This window comes from Typha latifolia, chromosome 4 (genome assembly GCF_019914945.1).
Source record: "Typha latifolia isolate L0001 chromosome 4, TyphaL0001v2, whole genome shotgun sequence".
Taxonomy (NCBI): domain Eukaryota; kingdom Viridiplantae; phylum Streptophyta; class Magnoliopsida; order Poales; family Typhaceae; genus Typha; species Typha latifolia.
In genome coordinates, this window is record NC_133089.1 from 11,456,920 (window position 1) to 11,472,286 (window position 15,367).

A 15,367-nucleotide genomic window follows, 5' to 3' on the forward strand; every position below is an offset into this window, starting at 1 on the left:
TTATTATTTTCTTCTTAAACCTTGTGTTCTTTGCGTAAGACAGTGAATCACTTAATCCACAATATATATCATATTATGTTGATAGTATGTCATAATTTATATAACGTATTCAGTTCATACTTTTCGTAGATGAGAGAGTTTTGTGTAATAGCGGTATTGATATTGAATAAGCCAAGGAATTCTAGGAAAATTTTCTTTTGTAGGCTCTTAAAAAATAGGGGGGATGAATAAGAAATGGGGGAGAAGAAAGGAGAATGATGGAGGAGGCTAACCAATTAAGCAAGACATAGAAAGAGAGAGAGAGAGAGAGAGAGAATAGAAAGAGGAAGGAAGAAGAAGATGCTAAGTAAGAATAGAGTTTTTGGGTGGAGTCCACATCATGAAAATGTGACCTACTCTAATTTGGAATGCGTATAGCCATCATGGCTATTGAATTGAATAGATTGGATTTGGACACCCGGAGAACAGATGCTTGTATTTTGTATGAGATTTGCAATTCAAGATTTGATCATTTATTTGTAAAAGATTTTCTTTCTTCTTTTTATTTTATTTTATTTTTTTATGACACCGACTGTAGTATAGTAGCTCTTTTAGGGTTCGGTCATCCCCTTCCTCTTTTACCTAAGACAGTTTCATTATTGCCGGCATCTTTATCTCCTCCATTCTCCTAACCTAGTGGGGGTTAGGGGAGGAGGGCAGGATTTCCCCTCCCCTCTCCTCTCCTCTCTCCTTTTATCTCTCTCATCTTCATCTCTTTTCCCGCTTTCCCTTGCTCTCTAATTATAGCCTGAGCTTACCGTGGTGGTCCGCGACTCATTGTATGTATAGTTCTCTTAGTATTCCACTTCCTTTAGGCCTTTGCTCATCCTCTTTCTCTTGCACCGTTGCCTTCTCCATTTAGCTCTTACTCTTTTCTTCTGATGGTTCACCTCGTTGTTCTGTTGTCTATCGTCACTTCGCCACGCTCTGCATCGCTCTACCTCCTCCCGCATCACCTGTCTGTCATGTTGTCCCGCTCTAAGCCATCACCTACTACACCGTTGCCCTACGCCACTCCTCTGCCCTCTCAGCTCCAGCCATTGTAATCTCTTCATGGTTGTGTTGCTAGATTTTTGTGCAGTGGTTTTTAGCTTCATTTGCTGTGCCACCTGTGTGCTTTGATCCGATGCCTCTCCACTTAGATCCTAGGCATTGTGCATTAGTGTGCCATTTTGTCATTTTTTGTTTTCTTTTTTAGCCTTATTATAGCGTAGGGCTAGTGTGTCTGTGGGTTTCTTTGCCCTTTTCGTTGGAGTTTGTGTCTTGGATTGTTGACTTGATAAAACCTACATGATGATTAAGACTATCTTCTTGTATTTCTTTCTTTATATGCCAGTAGTAGGCTTGACACTTTGTCTCATCTATAATGCTGCCTAATATAGTCTAAGTGAAAGACGCTTGTGTCAAAAAGCTATCACTCTGGCCCCCTCTCTTCTATATATCAGACTACGTTACCGCTTTATTAAAGTTAATGAAGTATTCTAACTTAGCGACTTTTCCTAAAAAGCCAGTTTTTTGTGTGAATATATATATATATATATATATATTTGAAGAAATTTGGTGAGAAGTTATTCAGGTACTATTCTTTAATCCATATCCTTGCCGAGCTAACTCAATTACAGATCAATTTCGAATGCCAAAATGGATAGGAATCTCAACTTGTATCCCACTAACCTCGGATATGAAACCAATCCAATCCAACTCGGTTCCACCCCTAATCTCAATCTTTAGTTCTTGGAGGTTCTTTGCTGTCACTTGATCTCTTCGCTATATTGGAGAGGAACAATTATTTGGGTTATAAAATTATGTGCTACGTGTATATCTTATATGCGTGACTAGAAAAACACTATCTGCATGGTTGTCTTAATAAAAGGATAACTTAATTATCATGGACATATTTCAACAACACAACTTTAATTCTGATATAAACCCCAATATATATATATATATATATCTCTCGAAGGGAAATTAAAGGCATTCGCATGAGACTGCATGAGACTGTCTACATAAAGGTCACATGCAGCAAACAAATATGCAGTAGAATTGGCAACTAAAGTATGATCAAATAATTACGTTACTGCAATGCACATTAGGAAGGTTCTCCTGCACACTAACCAGCAAAAGCTGTGAAAGATTTGAAACTCAGAATGTAGCCTATTGATACAATCAAGAGAAACAAGTATGAAACAATCTACGGGCATATCTTAACCCACGACCATGGGCAAGAAAACTCCTAAATATTTTGCCTCTGATAAGTTACAGTACATGCTTGCCTGATAGTATAAACCAATTTCAGCTCTCGCAAAGGAATGGGCTCCATGATCGACTCGCTTTCTCCAATCAGTATTCCTCTCAGGATGATATATCATGACCATTAGAAGCTGTTGGAACAGGGTGCTGCTCGACCAGGTCTCCAGCATTTCCATTCTGCAGGAAAAATGAAATGCTGATAGTATTAGATAAAGAAGTGTAAAAATTAATATGGAGTCAAGAATACACGTCTGCGAAATGAAAGAAATGTCAATAATAACACACTGTTCTCAGAACCAATTTTCCATCACATAGGTCTCTGTGGTTTTCTACTTTGTAGAATTATGCAATTAGAGCCTACAGTGTTATTTTATTCTTATACAAATAGATCCTAGATCCCAGTAGTTTCCAACTTTATAAGAAGGGTCCTTGTGGTTTTATTTCTCTTCAAGGGGTCCCATGTGTTTCCATACGATTTAAAACAAGGCCTGGTTTACAATCTTCTCAAAATTACTCCCTATGACTCTAAGCTATAGGGAGTAATCTTGTGATGAAGTAGGATACATGAACTAACGAACAGATTTCTTTCGTAAACCTAAAACCAGAACGACAAAATATATAAAGTTGAAAATCACACAATCTATTATATTAAATTAAAACAATGTAAAAAGGATGTAAAGCATAAATGGACAGATTTAGTACTTCTTTTCCCCCAAATATTACTCAGCCAATGTTGCTCAATGGTTGTCAATTTCACAAGCAGCTATAGTATGACCCAAAGAATCAAAGTGGTAGTGCAAAATTCGATGAACTAATTAATGTACAGCAAGACATCTAAAAGAGAACAGCTTTTCAGGCTGACGGGTTGAAAACTTACTCCATCCTTTGGTTCCGAAGGAGCAATCTGAATGGGCACTGGTGGAGTTTTTGAAAGGTCCCTCAATGTACCCTGCAGAACCATATGGGTAAGGAGAAACATACATAAAATTACGTTCCAATTCAGTTAAGACAATAAAATGCAACTTCATTTTCCGAAACATTTAACAAGAATACCACCATAAACTAAACAACAAATTTATGATATCATTTGAGTTTAGTTAGCTGACCAATTAGATGGCTGGAGACTTTCCAAAAATGCCAATGACTGAGAGAGCAAGTACTGGTGGGCCTACCTAAGCTTGAGCCTAGGCCCACCATAGAAGGTTTTGACCAAGCCAAGCAAAAGTAAATTGAAGTCCTACAGATAAACCCAAGAACAAAAGCCCAAATACCTCAATTTTTTTCATCCTCTATGTCGCCTTCCTTTATGCAAAATAGCTCATCAACTGGAAAGATAGCTAATAGGTATGATAGTTGGGACATGCTTAAAGCAATCATAGCTATAACAACAAGACAGCAGCAGCTACTCACGGAGTGCTGATCAGTGGAGGGAATTGACGGTGTGGCAGGAGAATGCCAGAGTGATCAGAAGTAATGGAGCTAGTGCTGGAGAGAAAGGATCAGCAATGCATGTTCTTGAAGCAGTCAGGCAGTGGACAGGTCTGGTGGTAAGGAAAAGGACAAGCAATGAAAGTTCAAGCCTAGCTTCCAAGTGCTGTTTCTCTTGAGATGCTGCTAACCTACTAAACACGTCAAAAAGAAGGGCAGGATGATGGTCTTCAGAGAAAAGAGCTAGATCAAATGCTTTATAGAATAAGATAACTTGAAGAGATTTCGATATTCTTCCAATTATACAAGATTACAAAGTTTCCTCCAAGTTGAGAGGAGTGATGTCTAAAGAGGCAGATGGGTGGATCCGGAAGCTAGATCAGATGATGTGAGGAGACAATTTTGGTGTCTGGGTGTTGAAATCTCTAGTCGTGCATTTATTTGGATTGATGGTTAAGATATCAAAGTATGCATTGTTATTAAAGCCTTCATCTGTTCACGTTCTGACTTCTTAACCAGGAACCAGGATCAGGCTATGGCATTGAAGCACAATCCTGGCCCAAAACTTATTCAGTCTTGATTTTCTAAATACAGGCCCTACCATATGTTTGAAAATTAATCTTCCCCAAGCCAGATCAAGATGTGACCCAACCAGAGAAGATTTGGCTTCCCATCCTCACTAAAAGGTGTATAAAGTCAATAACATAAATTGGCAACCAATTTTTACTACTATACATGATATATAACATGTGGTATATTTCTATGGGCTTAAAATAGAGTAAGAAGAAGATTAAAAGAAAGGATAGAAGATGAAAGAGAGAAGATAACCGCTGGAAACTAATCTTTACTACACTAGTAGCTCTAACTACACTAGTAGCCAAATTAATGTAGGCCCACCAAGTCACTCCGCTAGTCATCTTTGGTTTGTACTCGAGCCCAAAGTCATACTCATGGGTCCAAAAAGTCACACGAGGTGATCGAACCGATTTGAGAAAATTTAACCTGTCTTGAAATTTGTGCACATCATCTCTTTTATCCATTTGCCCATAACCCTAACCCTATAGACATCTATGAGGGCACCGTCACAAGCTGCTGTAAGTTTTCAAGTTTTTACCCTCTATCTCTCACACACACTCTTCTCCAACTTCACCGAACTCATCCGATGGCCGATCCGATGAGTCCTGGCGACTCTGCACGCATTTTTTAGCTTTTCTTTTCTTATTGCTATAGAACAACAATGAAGAGAACTCTTTCTTTACTATTGTTCTGTAGTAATAATTTACAAGTATAAATTTGACAAATTTAAATCAAAATTTTTTAGTAAGATTTTTCTTTAGATTTTAGATTTCATCTGTGACTAATTTTTATTTTCTTATTTTTTTTCATTATTTTTTCTACATTTTAGAACTTTTCTAAATTTTTCAAATTTTTTATGTATTTTTAAATAAAATTTAGAATTTTTGGTAATTAAAAGTAGTCCGATCCAATACGGACGGTCAATACGACTGCTACAGCCGTTACTAACAGCCAATCCCAATCCATATATCGAGTTTTGAAACCTTGTAGTGATACAGTGAATATGGCTCAATTATGCTTTCGAGAGATCTACCATCTCATAGGTTGCCTCTCTCCATCATATCTAACAGAGATAGTCATTTTCTCAGCCACTTCTGGAGAAACTTATAGAGACTATCTAATATTAAGCTTGATTTTAACAGCGGTTGTCTCGGACAAATAGGCAAACAGAGTTCATTAATTATTCTTTGGGTGATCTTCTTAGAAGCATGGTGAGTGATCATTTAAAGACTTGGGACCAGAAGTTATATCAAGCTGAGTTCGCATTCAATCACTTTGTCAAACGTAGCACTAACTTTAGTCTTTTTCACATTGTGTATGGTTTGATGTTGTCACCCTCGGACTGATAGGCAAAGAAAGTTCATTAATCATTCTTTGGGTGATCTTAGAAGCATGGTGAGTGATCATTTAAAGACTTGGGACCAAAAGTTATATCAAGCCAAGTTTGCCTTCTATTGCTTTGTCAATCGTAGCACTAACTTTAGTCTTTTTCACATTGTGTATGGTTTGATGTTGCGTAATCCACGTGACTTAGCACCCCTACTTGATATTTGGCATACTCATAGCAAGGTCAAGGATTTTGTCGTGCAACTTCACAATGTTCATAAGATGATAGAATCTCCTAGTAGCGATGACCAGATACAAGCAAGCTGCTGATAACAAGTGTCGACATGTGGAATTTGATGTTGCAATTTGGTGTGGGTTGTGTTAAATAATGCTTGATTATTTGTTGGGGAGTACAATAGACTCGTTGCACATATAATTGGTCCACTGGAGGCCCTTGAGAAAATTAATCCTAATGCCTATAGACTGAAGCTTCCCAGTCATATTCGCATGTCAGATGTCTTCAATGTCAAACATCTTATACCCTTTCATGGGTGAATTTTCTACAACCTAGGGAAGATGATGCAGCAGCATAAGGAGGGGTGTATGATGATTTAGGATTGTCATCCAAGCTGAATCAAAGGGTCTCTGGATAACATCACCAAATTGGGCAAAATTATAGATTATTTTCAGTGGAAACGCTGTTCTGAGCAAAACTTGAGACCACACTTTAAGCGCAATCATATTTTGGTCAATTCCATCATTTAGGCCTCCAAAATCACATTTTTACTAGTTTAGAAGATATTTGTTTGTTTAATATCTTTTTCTAGAAACCCTGAATTTGACTGATTCTTTCAAATTTTGGACATTTAGAATTAGCTCTATCTGTATTTATCTCGTTTTTACTATTTTTAGCAAAATTATGATTTTGCTTTTTAGGTCATTTATTTCCTATATGTTGTTGAAGATTCAAATAAAAAGGGGATATTTGGTCGATGGAATAAAATTAGTAGAGTTTTCCAATGTTCTTGGTGTTTTCTAGAATCAACAAGGCTTTGATGCCCTAGTTCATGGTATTTTCTTAGGAAAATCAACAAGACCAAGGAAGGTGCTATCGCTCAAACTCATCGGCATTCATTTTCTTACATGAGGTGCATCAAGATTGCTAAGGTTTTATGGTTACTCAGCCTTTTGGAACCCCGCGAATCAGTGGAGACCCAGTGTGCCACTTTTAGGCATGCCAGAGATGCCCACAGCCTGCTATGATGAGCTTATAGCCTTTCACCCTTGAGGAAAGTCGACTGACTCTTTTGGTCTACACTGCTCAGCAAAGTGCTTGACTCGGATGGTTTTCAAGTGGAGTTCTACTAGAAGTGCTGGGATACCCTAGGACCATTTGGCTAGGTGTTCTGTCATTTTCAAGTGAGTGGCACCCTTCTGGTCCGTTGGAGCTAAACCTACATTATTTTAATTCGCAAGGTGGCTCATCCATCGCGAGTAGGTAACTACCATGATGAAGGCACTATTGCTAGCCCTAGTTAGCACTGAGCAAACAACCTTCATGGTTGGGCAGCATATCTCTCATAATACTTTAGTTGCTCAAGAAATGGCTCATTCTTTAGAGCATTCTAAAATAGGTCATCTTGACATGATTAAATTAGACATGGCAAAGACCTACGATCGGCTTAGCTAGAAGGCTATTGAGTTTATTTGACTTGCATAATTTTCCCCTGATTTGGATGTGTTGGTTTTGTGCTTGTGTTAAAACTTTGAGCCATGCTTCTCTCATTAATGGCTCTCCTACTTGGGTACTGCTTGTGGATTGGCCTTCCGTGACCTTAGAATCAATTAGGCTGCTCTTATGAGAACTCGAGCATTTAGCCTTATTTCTCATGCTAGCCCATTTGGTATTAAGATCATGCGTTGCGAATATGGGCAATTGCACTCGTGGAAGGATCATATGCATCCTAAGAAAGCCTTGCCTATCCTTCAAACATATTTGCCCTGCCTTTCAGTGTTGAAATGGTGCTTTGCCAAATCCATAGGGAATGGCAAAGATACTTCCATTATGTTTGATCCCTGGACTTCTAACCTTCCTCTACCTAAGTGCCCACATTTGTTAACATAGAGATCTCTTTTTGGGCAAAATCTATGGTTGTCTGATAAATCATAGAGAGTGGAACCTTGGCCTCGTAAATTTTTGGTCCAGTCATATTCTTGCTCAACAAATACAATCTATTTCATTGCCTCATTTCCCTTTACGGATGACTAGATCTGCAAATATGTTTGGTCTAATCTCCCCTAAGTTTGCCTATGATTTTATGGTCGGCCAAACTCCGCATGAGCCTGAAATCTGGGATGGCTTTGAGTGGGCTTGGAATTTAGGATGTCTAGTGGATGTCTAGTGGTCATCTGTACCCTTCCGGTCACTCCCCACATTAATTTTTTTTTTTTTGTATAAGGTGGCGTGGGGTTGGTTGCCTTCCAAGGCCTGGTTTTGTGCTTTAAATCTCACTATCTCTCCTCTTTGCCCATGGTGTAATGCAGATAAGGATCTTGATCATATCTTTCTAATATGTTCTTTTTGCCTAAGGCATTTTGGGATGTTTGCATGACCTCTTTCGAGGCGGCATTCACTTTCTCTAAAGACCGGCTCCGCTCCTCATGGATTAGTGGAAGGCAAGGCAAGTCCAAGGACCAACATCTTTTTCTCTCTTTTTCAAAGGTCACAATGCTAGATATTTGGCTAATGAAAATGCCTTCTACTTCCTCTCTCTTCTCCACAAGGTTGTCCACAAAAACTAACTATTTCTTTGATTCCTACTCAGTGAGCATGGACCAATTGAGGATATTGGAATTTGTGGTTTCTCCCAAGGTTCAAAAAATTGGGGACGAGATCAATCTCCCGAAAAAAAGGATATGTATCGGGCATATCGATCAGATTAGCCGTATCGACTACTAAGATCAAATCATATCAAACTATTTTTTAATTACATAAAATTCTAAATTTTATTTAAAAATGCTACAAAATTTCTAAAATTTAAATAAATGACAAAAATAAAAAATAATAATTACTCACATATGAAGCCTAGAAAACTAAAGAAATACTTACTTAAAATTGTTGCAACAAAAGAGAGTGCGAAAGAAATGAAAAGAAAAAACAAGAAAAAAATTCCACCACAATAAAGGAGAAGAAAAAAACCGTAATAAAGAAATAAGAGAAGAGAGAAATAAATAAATAAAATTAAAAAAATCACATACACAAGGTCACTGGAGTTAGATCTGCATCGCTGGAGTTTACCATAGCTGAATTTCTACATCGGAGAAACAATACCTATGGTAGGGAAAGAGAAATAAAGAGAGAAACAACGTGAGAGGAGAAATCTTGATCAGGATCGGCCGATCTTTCGAACCATGGTCTCTCCCTCCAATTGGATATTTAAACTTACCTTTAATAGATCTTTTTAACCTACCTCAGATCGTGGCATTGGAGTATATATTGTCGATAACTTTAAGGAGCTTGGTGTAGGTGCTATTGTGAATCTGCTTAAGTGTGGGGGCCCTCTACATGTGGAGGTTTGGGCATTAATGGAGGACCTCACTTGTGCAAACCGCCTTCACCTTTGGCCCCTGCATGTGAGGTTGACTAACTCCCCTTGCTGCAGCTGGTTCGCAATAGCAAGCATGCTCCATTAACCATACGACACCTTATTAAAGAAATTTGTCATGTGCTTCGCACCTATCCACCTCAATCCTTTCGCCACATTAACCGTGAAGGAAATCGGGAGGCTAATTGGCTCGTTGTTGTTGGTCAGGATAGCGCTATTGTTTTGTTTTGGACTTCAAATGTGCCGAGTCCTTTATTGTGCATTCTAATAGAGCGCCTCCTCCCTTTGCTTATTGCATAGAAGAGTCCACAATGATGTAAATTCTGAGGCTTAGGCGTGGTTAATATAAATTACTATTTTTACTCTAATAGAAGAGTTCACAATAATCATACACAAAATACAAACCTTATAATTGAAATCCTTATATTGTGTTAGCACCCGTTAGTAATAGATATTTGCTTCATATAAGCCCTAGGCTCAATTCTCACATCCCTAATATTATTTCTGATTTTTCTTGCATTATAAGCTGTAGTCCAATGCTTTAAAAATATAACAGCAAAAAGGAGAAGTTGTTATATATCCTATTGTTTGGTGTCATGAAAGTCAAAGCTATAAGCTGAGGTCCTCCAAATCATTTATAAGTGTAATAGAAAAAATTGGTTTTCTAGAACCGAGCCAAGCTCGAGCCAACTCTACATTAGCTCCTTGCATGAGCTCAAAATTGGTTACCAATCATTTTGATTTTTTAGCAATTAGTACTCTAACCATAATAAAGGAATCCATTTTAGGGACAATTTTGGGCTCACCAATACCCATTTGATGAAAATCTAGTATCAATGCTATTTTTAGAACTTTTACTCTTAGGTTCAAGCTTGCTTGAGCTCAGCTCCATTACCCATTTACACTGCTATATATGAATGTCATCACTCTATCCTTTGGCTATTGAAATCTAGAGGACTCTAGTCCAAAAAATAAATCTATATGGCTAGATCTATCAGAAATACATACTTGGAGAAGAGGACAAATCACATCATTAAATATCTTTTGGCCCTTCATCCTAAACATATAACTCTGACCTTATAGAATTTACTAAAGCATCCAATATACATAATTCAATCTTACTTTGCGTGCTTCCAAGTTCCAAGGATCCAAGAACTCCCCATCAACAAATCTAAGCTAGACTCAGGGTTTTTTTTTCCCAACCAACATAGAGATCAAAGATACCGTCATAGAATCATGAAAATCTAAAAAAAAGACTAAATAAAAGCAATGTAAAGTCACCATGAAATAAATAAGGTACAAATATAATATGGCTAACCTTATTTGCCCACATTAATCCACAAGCATTGCACAAAGTCCTCGGTCCATCAGGTCCACGACGCATCATTGGTGTAGACTTTGCACTAATGCCACAATGATGGCACCTAAATCATATTCATAGAGAAATGACACATCAAACATTGGAAAGAGACACCCTATTATGCATTTAAGGTTGACGCTATAGTAAAACATTCACCAATGAAAAAAACTAAAATATTAAATGAAAGTGTTAGCAATTTCAAACATCTACGGTCACATAAAAAGGAAGAAATTATATGCACTCAAAATAATAGTGGATATGATATTCCAACATTCTAATGCCTTATTAGTTGGTTGACCTAACTTACTCAGATGCAGATGAGGGCCGACCTTCCACTGAACCCCATTTTTGTGTACCATCCCAACTTAATACATCTGATGTTGCATCTTCGGGTTTTGATTTTGACGATGTGAATTGACCTCTATTACGTTGCATCCTGAGGAGAAACAATATTAATATCTTGTATGTCAAGAACCACCAAATGTTTATGAAATGGTTGATAATTTGAGGAACAAGAAAGAATAAACAAAATGAACAGAAATTCTATCAGCATGGAATCAAATAGCCTATTATGCAAACAGAAGACAAGTAACAACAAGGCAACCTATCAAAAAGTTATAAGCAGATGAATAGTACAAGTTATTGAATAGAAAATAGAACATACGAAGCACCATTTCCTAATGAACAATATCAAATCAAACATTAGCCATCAGCATTCAGACTAGCGGTAACTTCACATATTCCAAAAAATAAATAATAAAGCATAAAAGTACATTTTTAAAACCATATCACGAGAGGTTACCTATCAAAGAATGGGTTATTGATTGAAACTCCAGAGTAAAAGCATAAAACTACAATGCTAAATTTGAATTGTTGGAGAAGAGAGTATTATTCAAGACAATGACTTTCTATTGATAGAAGCCATGAGAAAATATTTTCTCTAAATATTTCTTTCATTCACAATCTAAACTATGCTTCACATACAGGCTCCCACGCCCAACATGAAACAGCTTGAACATTTCAAAGCATCCACTTCTCACCTGAGTGCAACCTCCTTCCGAACAGTGTATCTTATCTTCTTGTCAAAGTTCCTCTCTTTTCTCTTCTCCCGAAACCTCATCAAAGAAGCCACTCTATGGGGAAAATTCACTCTCTGTAGAACATCAAAAGTAGTATCATTTCAAGCCCAACAGCTCCCATTTCTATCATTACCAACAAACAAAAACAAAGGTAGACAGTACTCTATTGTACGAGCTGGAAGAAGACGGAAGTGAACCCATAGCAGGAGTAATCTCCCGCCCTCCCAGCAACAGGAGCACTGCTTGAACCTACAACAACATAATCCAAATGACTCCATGACCATTCTAAAGCCAGTATTAAAAAAAATATAAAAATAAAAAGTTCTCACCTTTTCGGGGGAAACGGAATCGAACACGTAGACCTCCCCCTGGAACGAGAGAGTGAGCTGATTGCCCCCGATCGGAGCTGCGACGATCCCGTGCGGATCCGACGGCCCATCTCCGTCCATCCCATCGCCTTCCACGGCCACGTCGTGGTCCTCCTCCATCCGATCCCCGCCGCCACCATTGTTCGCCTCGTACCTCTGCATCGCCTCCGCCGCAGCGACCATTTGCGCTTCTCCGCCGCCTCCGGCGGCCTGGTGAGCGAGATGGCTAGGATTTTCGCTCATCTCCGAATCAAGAGATCAGCCGAAATTCCTCGACGAGAAATCGAGATAGGAGATCAAACTGTCGGGGCCAGGGGAGGATACGTAGGAGACATTCGGTCGAAGAATCCTAGGATTTCGATCGAGAAGAAATGAAGTGAGAAGGAGAGGAAACCCTAGAGAAATTGGGGGAACGAAGACGAGGACAGGGGAGAGCAGGCAGGAGCTGAAGAGAGCAAAGTGGGTCTGGTCTGTTGGCGAACAAATACGAACCGTCGGATGGGATTTGCGGGAATCACGAGGCATGGAGCGTAAAGCATGAGCGTCCACCGCGACGATCACGGGATCGCCGTACTGTACGTCTGCGGTTACCGCGGGCTCTGGGCTGTCAAAATGGGCCAAACGGTAGGTTTGGTACCTTCACGACGGGTGGAAAAAGAAAACTACCATTTCCATCTTCATGCAAATAAAAACTATGTATGTAAAATAATAATAATAATAAATATCACATATTATTATTATATGATTTACTTTTAATATATATATTTTAATCCTACTATATTATTATTATTATTATTATTATTATTATTATTATTATTATTATTATTATTATTATGTGCGTCAAATTTAAATGACTAAGAAAAATTATTAGATCTTTGATTAAAATTTTAATACTGACAAGCGTCGTACCATCGTACCTCATGAATTATTACGTATGCTAGGAAAGGCCCGTGAGACTAACAAAGTCTTCATTCAATAATGAGGTTATCTCGTATTAGAGTTATTTTGAACTATTTTAAATTTTGATAGCCTCTAAATATATAGAAGGTGGCTATACAAGAATATTAAAATTTCTATCTTCTACCTCATCTTTCTCAACCATCTCCTTCGATCCAAGACTGGTGTTATCAAGTCGACTTCATCCACTTCCTTCTCGACTATCACCCTCTTAGTTCAGTAAAGCCAACCATCTTCTTCCACCATCAATCTCTAGCCGCCAGCTAGCTCCTCCATTTTTATTCGTCGATTCTCCTTCTTATTTAGGGCCGACCATCTTCTCTCCCTTCTTCCTTTTTAAATCACAAATCTACATCATGCTATCATCATCTCTATCATCCATTTTATTCTTATCCTAGACATCTCACAATCTCTGTTAATTCCATCACTAAATCATCCCCACCATCACATCAAATAAGCCACCTTAGTTTGTTTGTAGCCGTTCAAATGCCAAAACCTGAGAGCATTTATTCTTTAATGAGGTTATGGCATTCGAACGCTGATTTATGACCGTTCGAGCACAGAATCCGATTGTTTTTTTGATAGGATTTTGACGTTCGAATGTCATCTAGTATCGTTCAAACGCCATAGCCCGAGAAATCTTGATGATAACCTGAATCGTCCTAGCAAACCCAATATCTCTTATAAAATAACGTGATCGAGTCTCAATCACATCATGCAAATCCTAAATTATTTCATCAATAAAATATAGGTTAATACATTCACTCAAAATTTATAATCCTTCTAAAAAATTTTACTTATCAATTATCATTCAGATTAATCAAATTCTCCTAAGACTACTTCAATTTGTTTTTATTTTGAATTAGGTGTCACAAGTCTTACCTGTGGATAACTATCTATGTCCCTATAGATGTTGCACCTACAAACATCCAAGCAGAAATATAATTATGAATCATATATAGCCATGCCCGTTCATCTATATAGATTTGAAGAATATTTTTATCCTAGCTTTCGAGTGCAGTAATTAAATCCATCCGAAGAGTGATGGTCTAATGATCGATTTTCCTTCTTTTAGGCATGTCCATAGCTAATGATTTCACTAAAATAAAAGAAACCCACTATACCAATTAAATATAGTTCTAAGATGATGACTTAATAACTCCTATAGGCCCTCTATACATAGAATAATGCAAGTAATCATAAAGGCTAGTGGTTTTTAATTTATGTGAAAAATTTGTTCTCTACGAAAAAATAAATAAATTATGAATCTAATTACATTTGGATCAACATATTCCACTATAAATATAGTTACTTACATAATTTTACACCACTAGATGCCAACAACTAAGGTTGAGATATTATTGCTCACCAAATCTCGCGATGCACTATTTTTATGCAAATAGACTAACTCTAGTTGACGTCCTCCAACTTGTACCGCCCACATCTCACTAAGATTTAGTGATGATGATCTCCTCAGTCTATATGTAATAGGTACTAGCTAGGGTTTCTTCACGTTATGAAGATCTAAAATAATACTCGTCAAACTCTTAAATAATTGGAAAAACCTAATTTCAATCCGGACCAAACATTCAAATTTGGAATTTCTATTTGAAACTAAATTATACTTATATAAAAGATTAATTTTTCGATGTTTTAATAGTACTCTTCAAACACTTATATACCACCTTCTAGAAAATCTATTCAAAGTGCATTTAAACGATCTTCAAGCACTACTCTACGGTGAAAAGAACAAACAATAAAAATAACACTTAAATTCTACTTTATTATCAATTAATCTAGTCATATAAGTAAAAAATCTTATAGATCCTTTACTTTGTTAATAGATAAAAAATAATTTTAATAACTAATTGATTAGAAATGGAACCATTGCTATGGAAGTATATGTCCTTAATGCAGTGCAACTGTGCAGCATCTTGTGATACCATTCCAACTTCCCAAGTCCACACTCCAAAATATTCTCAGCTTTGTAGAGTCAATTCGCCTTCCAAGTCATTGTCTAAAAGAAGTGGAGTTCACTGGCATTTCATCTTTTTGAATACCAAACATTAAGTAGACAGCAAATGGAAGGATATTAAGATGCTGCAGACCTCAGCATGCATATGTCAGCATTAATGCATCATCTTTGTTGTCGTAAGCAATGCCGACCTCTCTCTCTTTCTCTTGTATTCTTTCTTGGGCATCAGCAGTTTTGACTGAAGACTCCAATGGAGGTCTCAAAGGTACTTTATCGTCGAATTTAATTCAGCCAAATGTGCAGAATAATTCACTTTTTATCAGTTTATTGGTAAAGGATGCCTTTATGATCGATCATCTCGCCGTAATTAATTTGTCGCCAGAAATAACTTTTCACGTACAATA

The 15,367-nt window shown here is 37.5% G+C and overlaps 1 protein-coding gene across 1 annotated transcript; it reads right to left on the bottom strand.

Moving 5' to 3' along the window:
• Positions 1 to 2,082: 2,082 nt before the first annotated feature.
• Positions 2,083 to 12,677, bottom strand: LOC140785817 (GATA transcription factor 20-like). The gene is made up of 7 exons (XM_073133847.1): positions 11,993 to 12,677; positions 11,826 to 11,912; positions 11,625 to 11,737; positions 10,892 to 11,020; positions 10,543 to 10,648; positions 3,167 to 3,238; positions 2,083 to 2,466 (listed from the first exon to the last, which is right to left on the bottom strand). Exons 1-7 carry the CDS (start codon positions 12,272 to 12,274, stop codon positions 2,392 to 2,394), a joined length of 864 nt encoding a protein of 287 aa, XP_072989948.1. The 5' UTR covers positions 12,275 to 12,677; the 3' UTR covers positions 2,083 to 2,391.
• Between the last annotated feature and the right edge of the window lie 2,690 nt (positions 12,678 to 15,367).

What these genes read in the sequence shown, in the direction of transcription:
- LOC140785817 (XM_073133847.1), bottom strand. Translation starts at nt 12,274, where the DNA reads ATGAGCGAAAATCCTAGCCATCTCGCTCACCAGGCCGCCGGAGGCGGC. An exon ending in ATTCCGTTTCCCCCGAAAAG is followed by an intron (nt 11,913 to 11,992) that starts GTGAGAACTTTT and finishes ATGTTGTTGTAG; the next exon opens with GTTCAAGCAGTGCTCCTGTT. An exon ending in CGGAAGGAGGTTGCACTCAG is followed by an intron (nt 11,021 to 11,624) that starts GTGAGAAGTGGA and finishes GTTTCTCCTCAG; the next exon opens with GATGCAACGTAATAGAGGTC.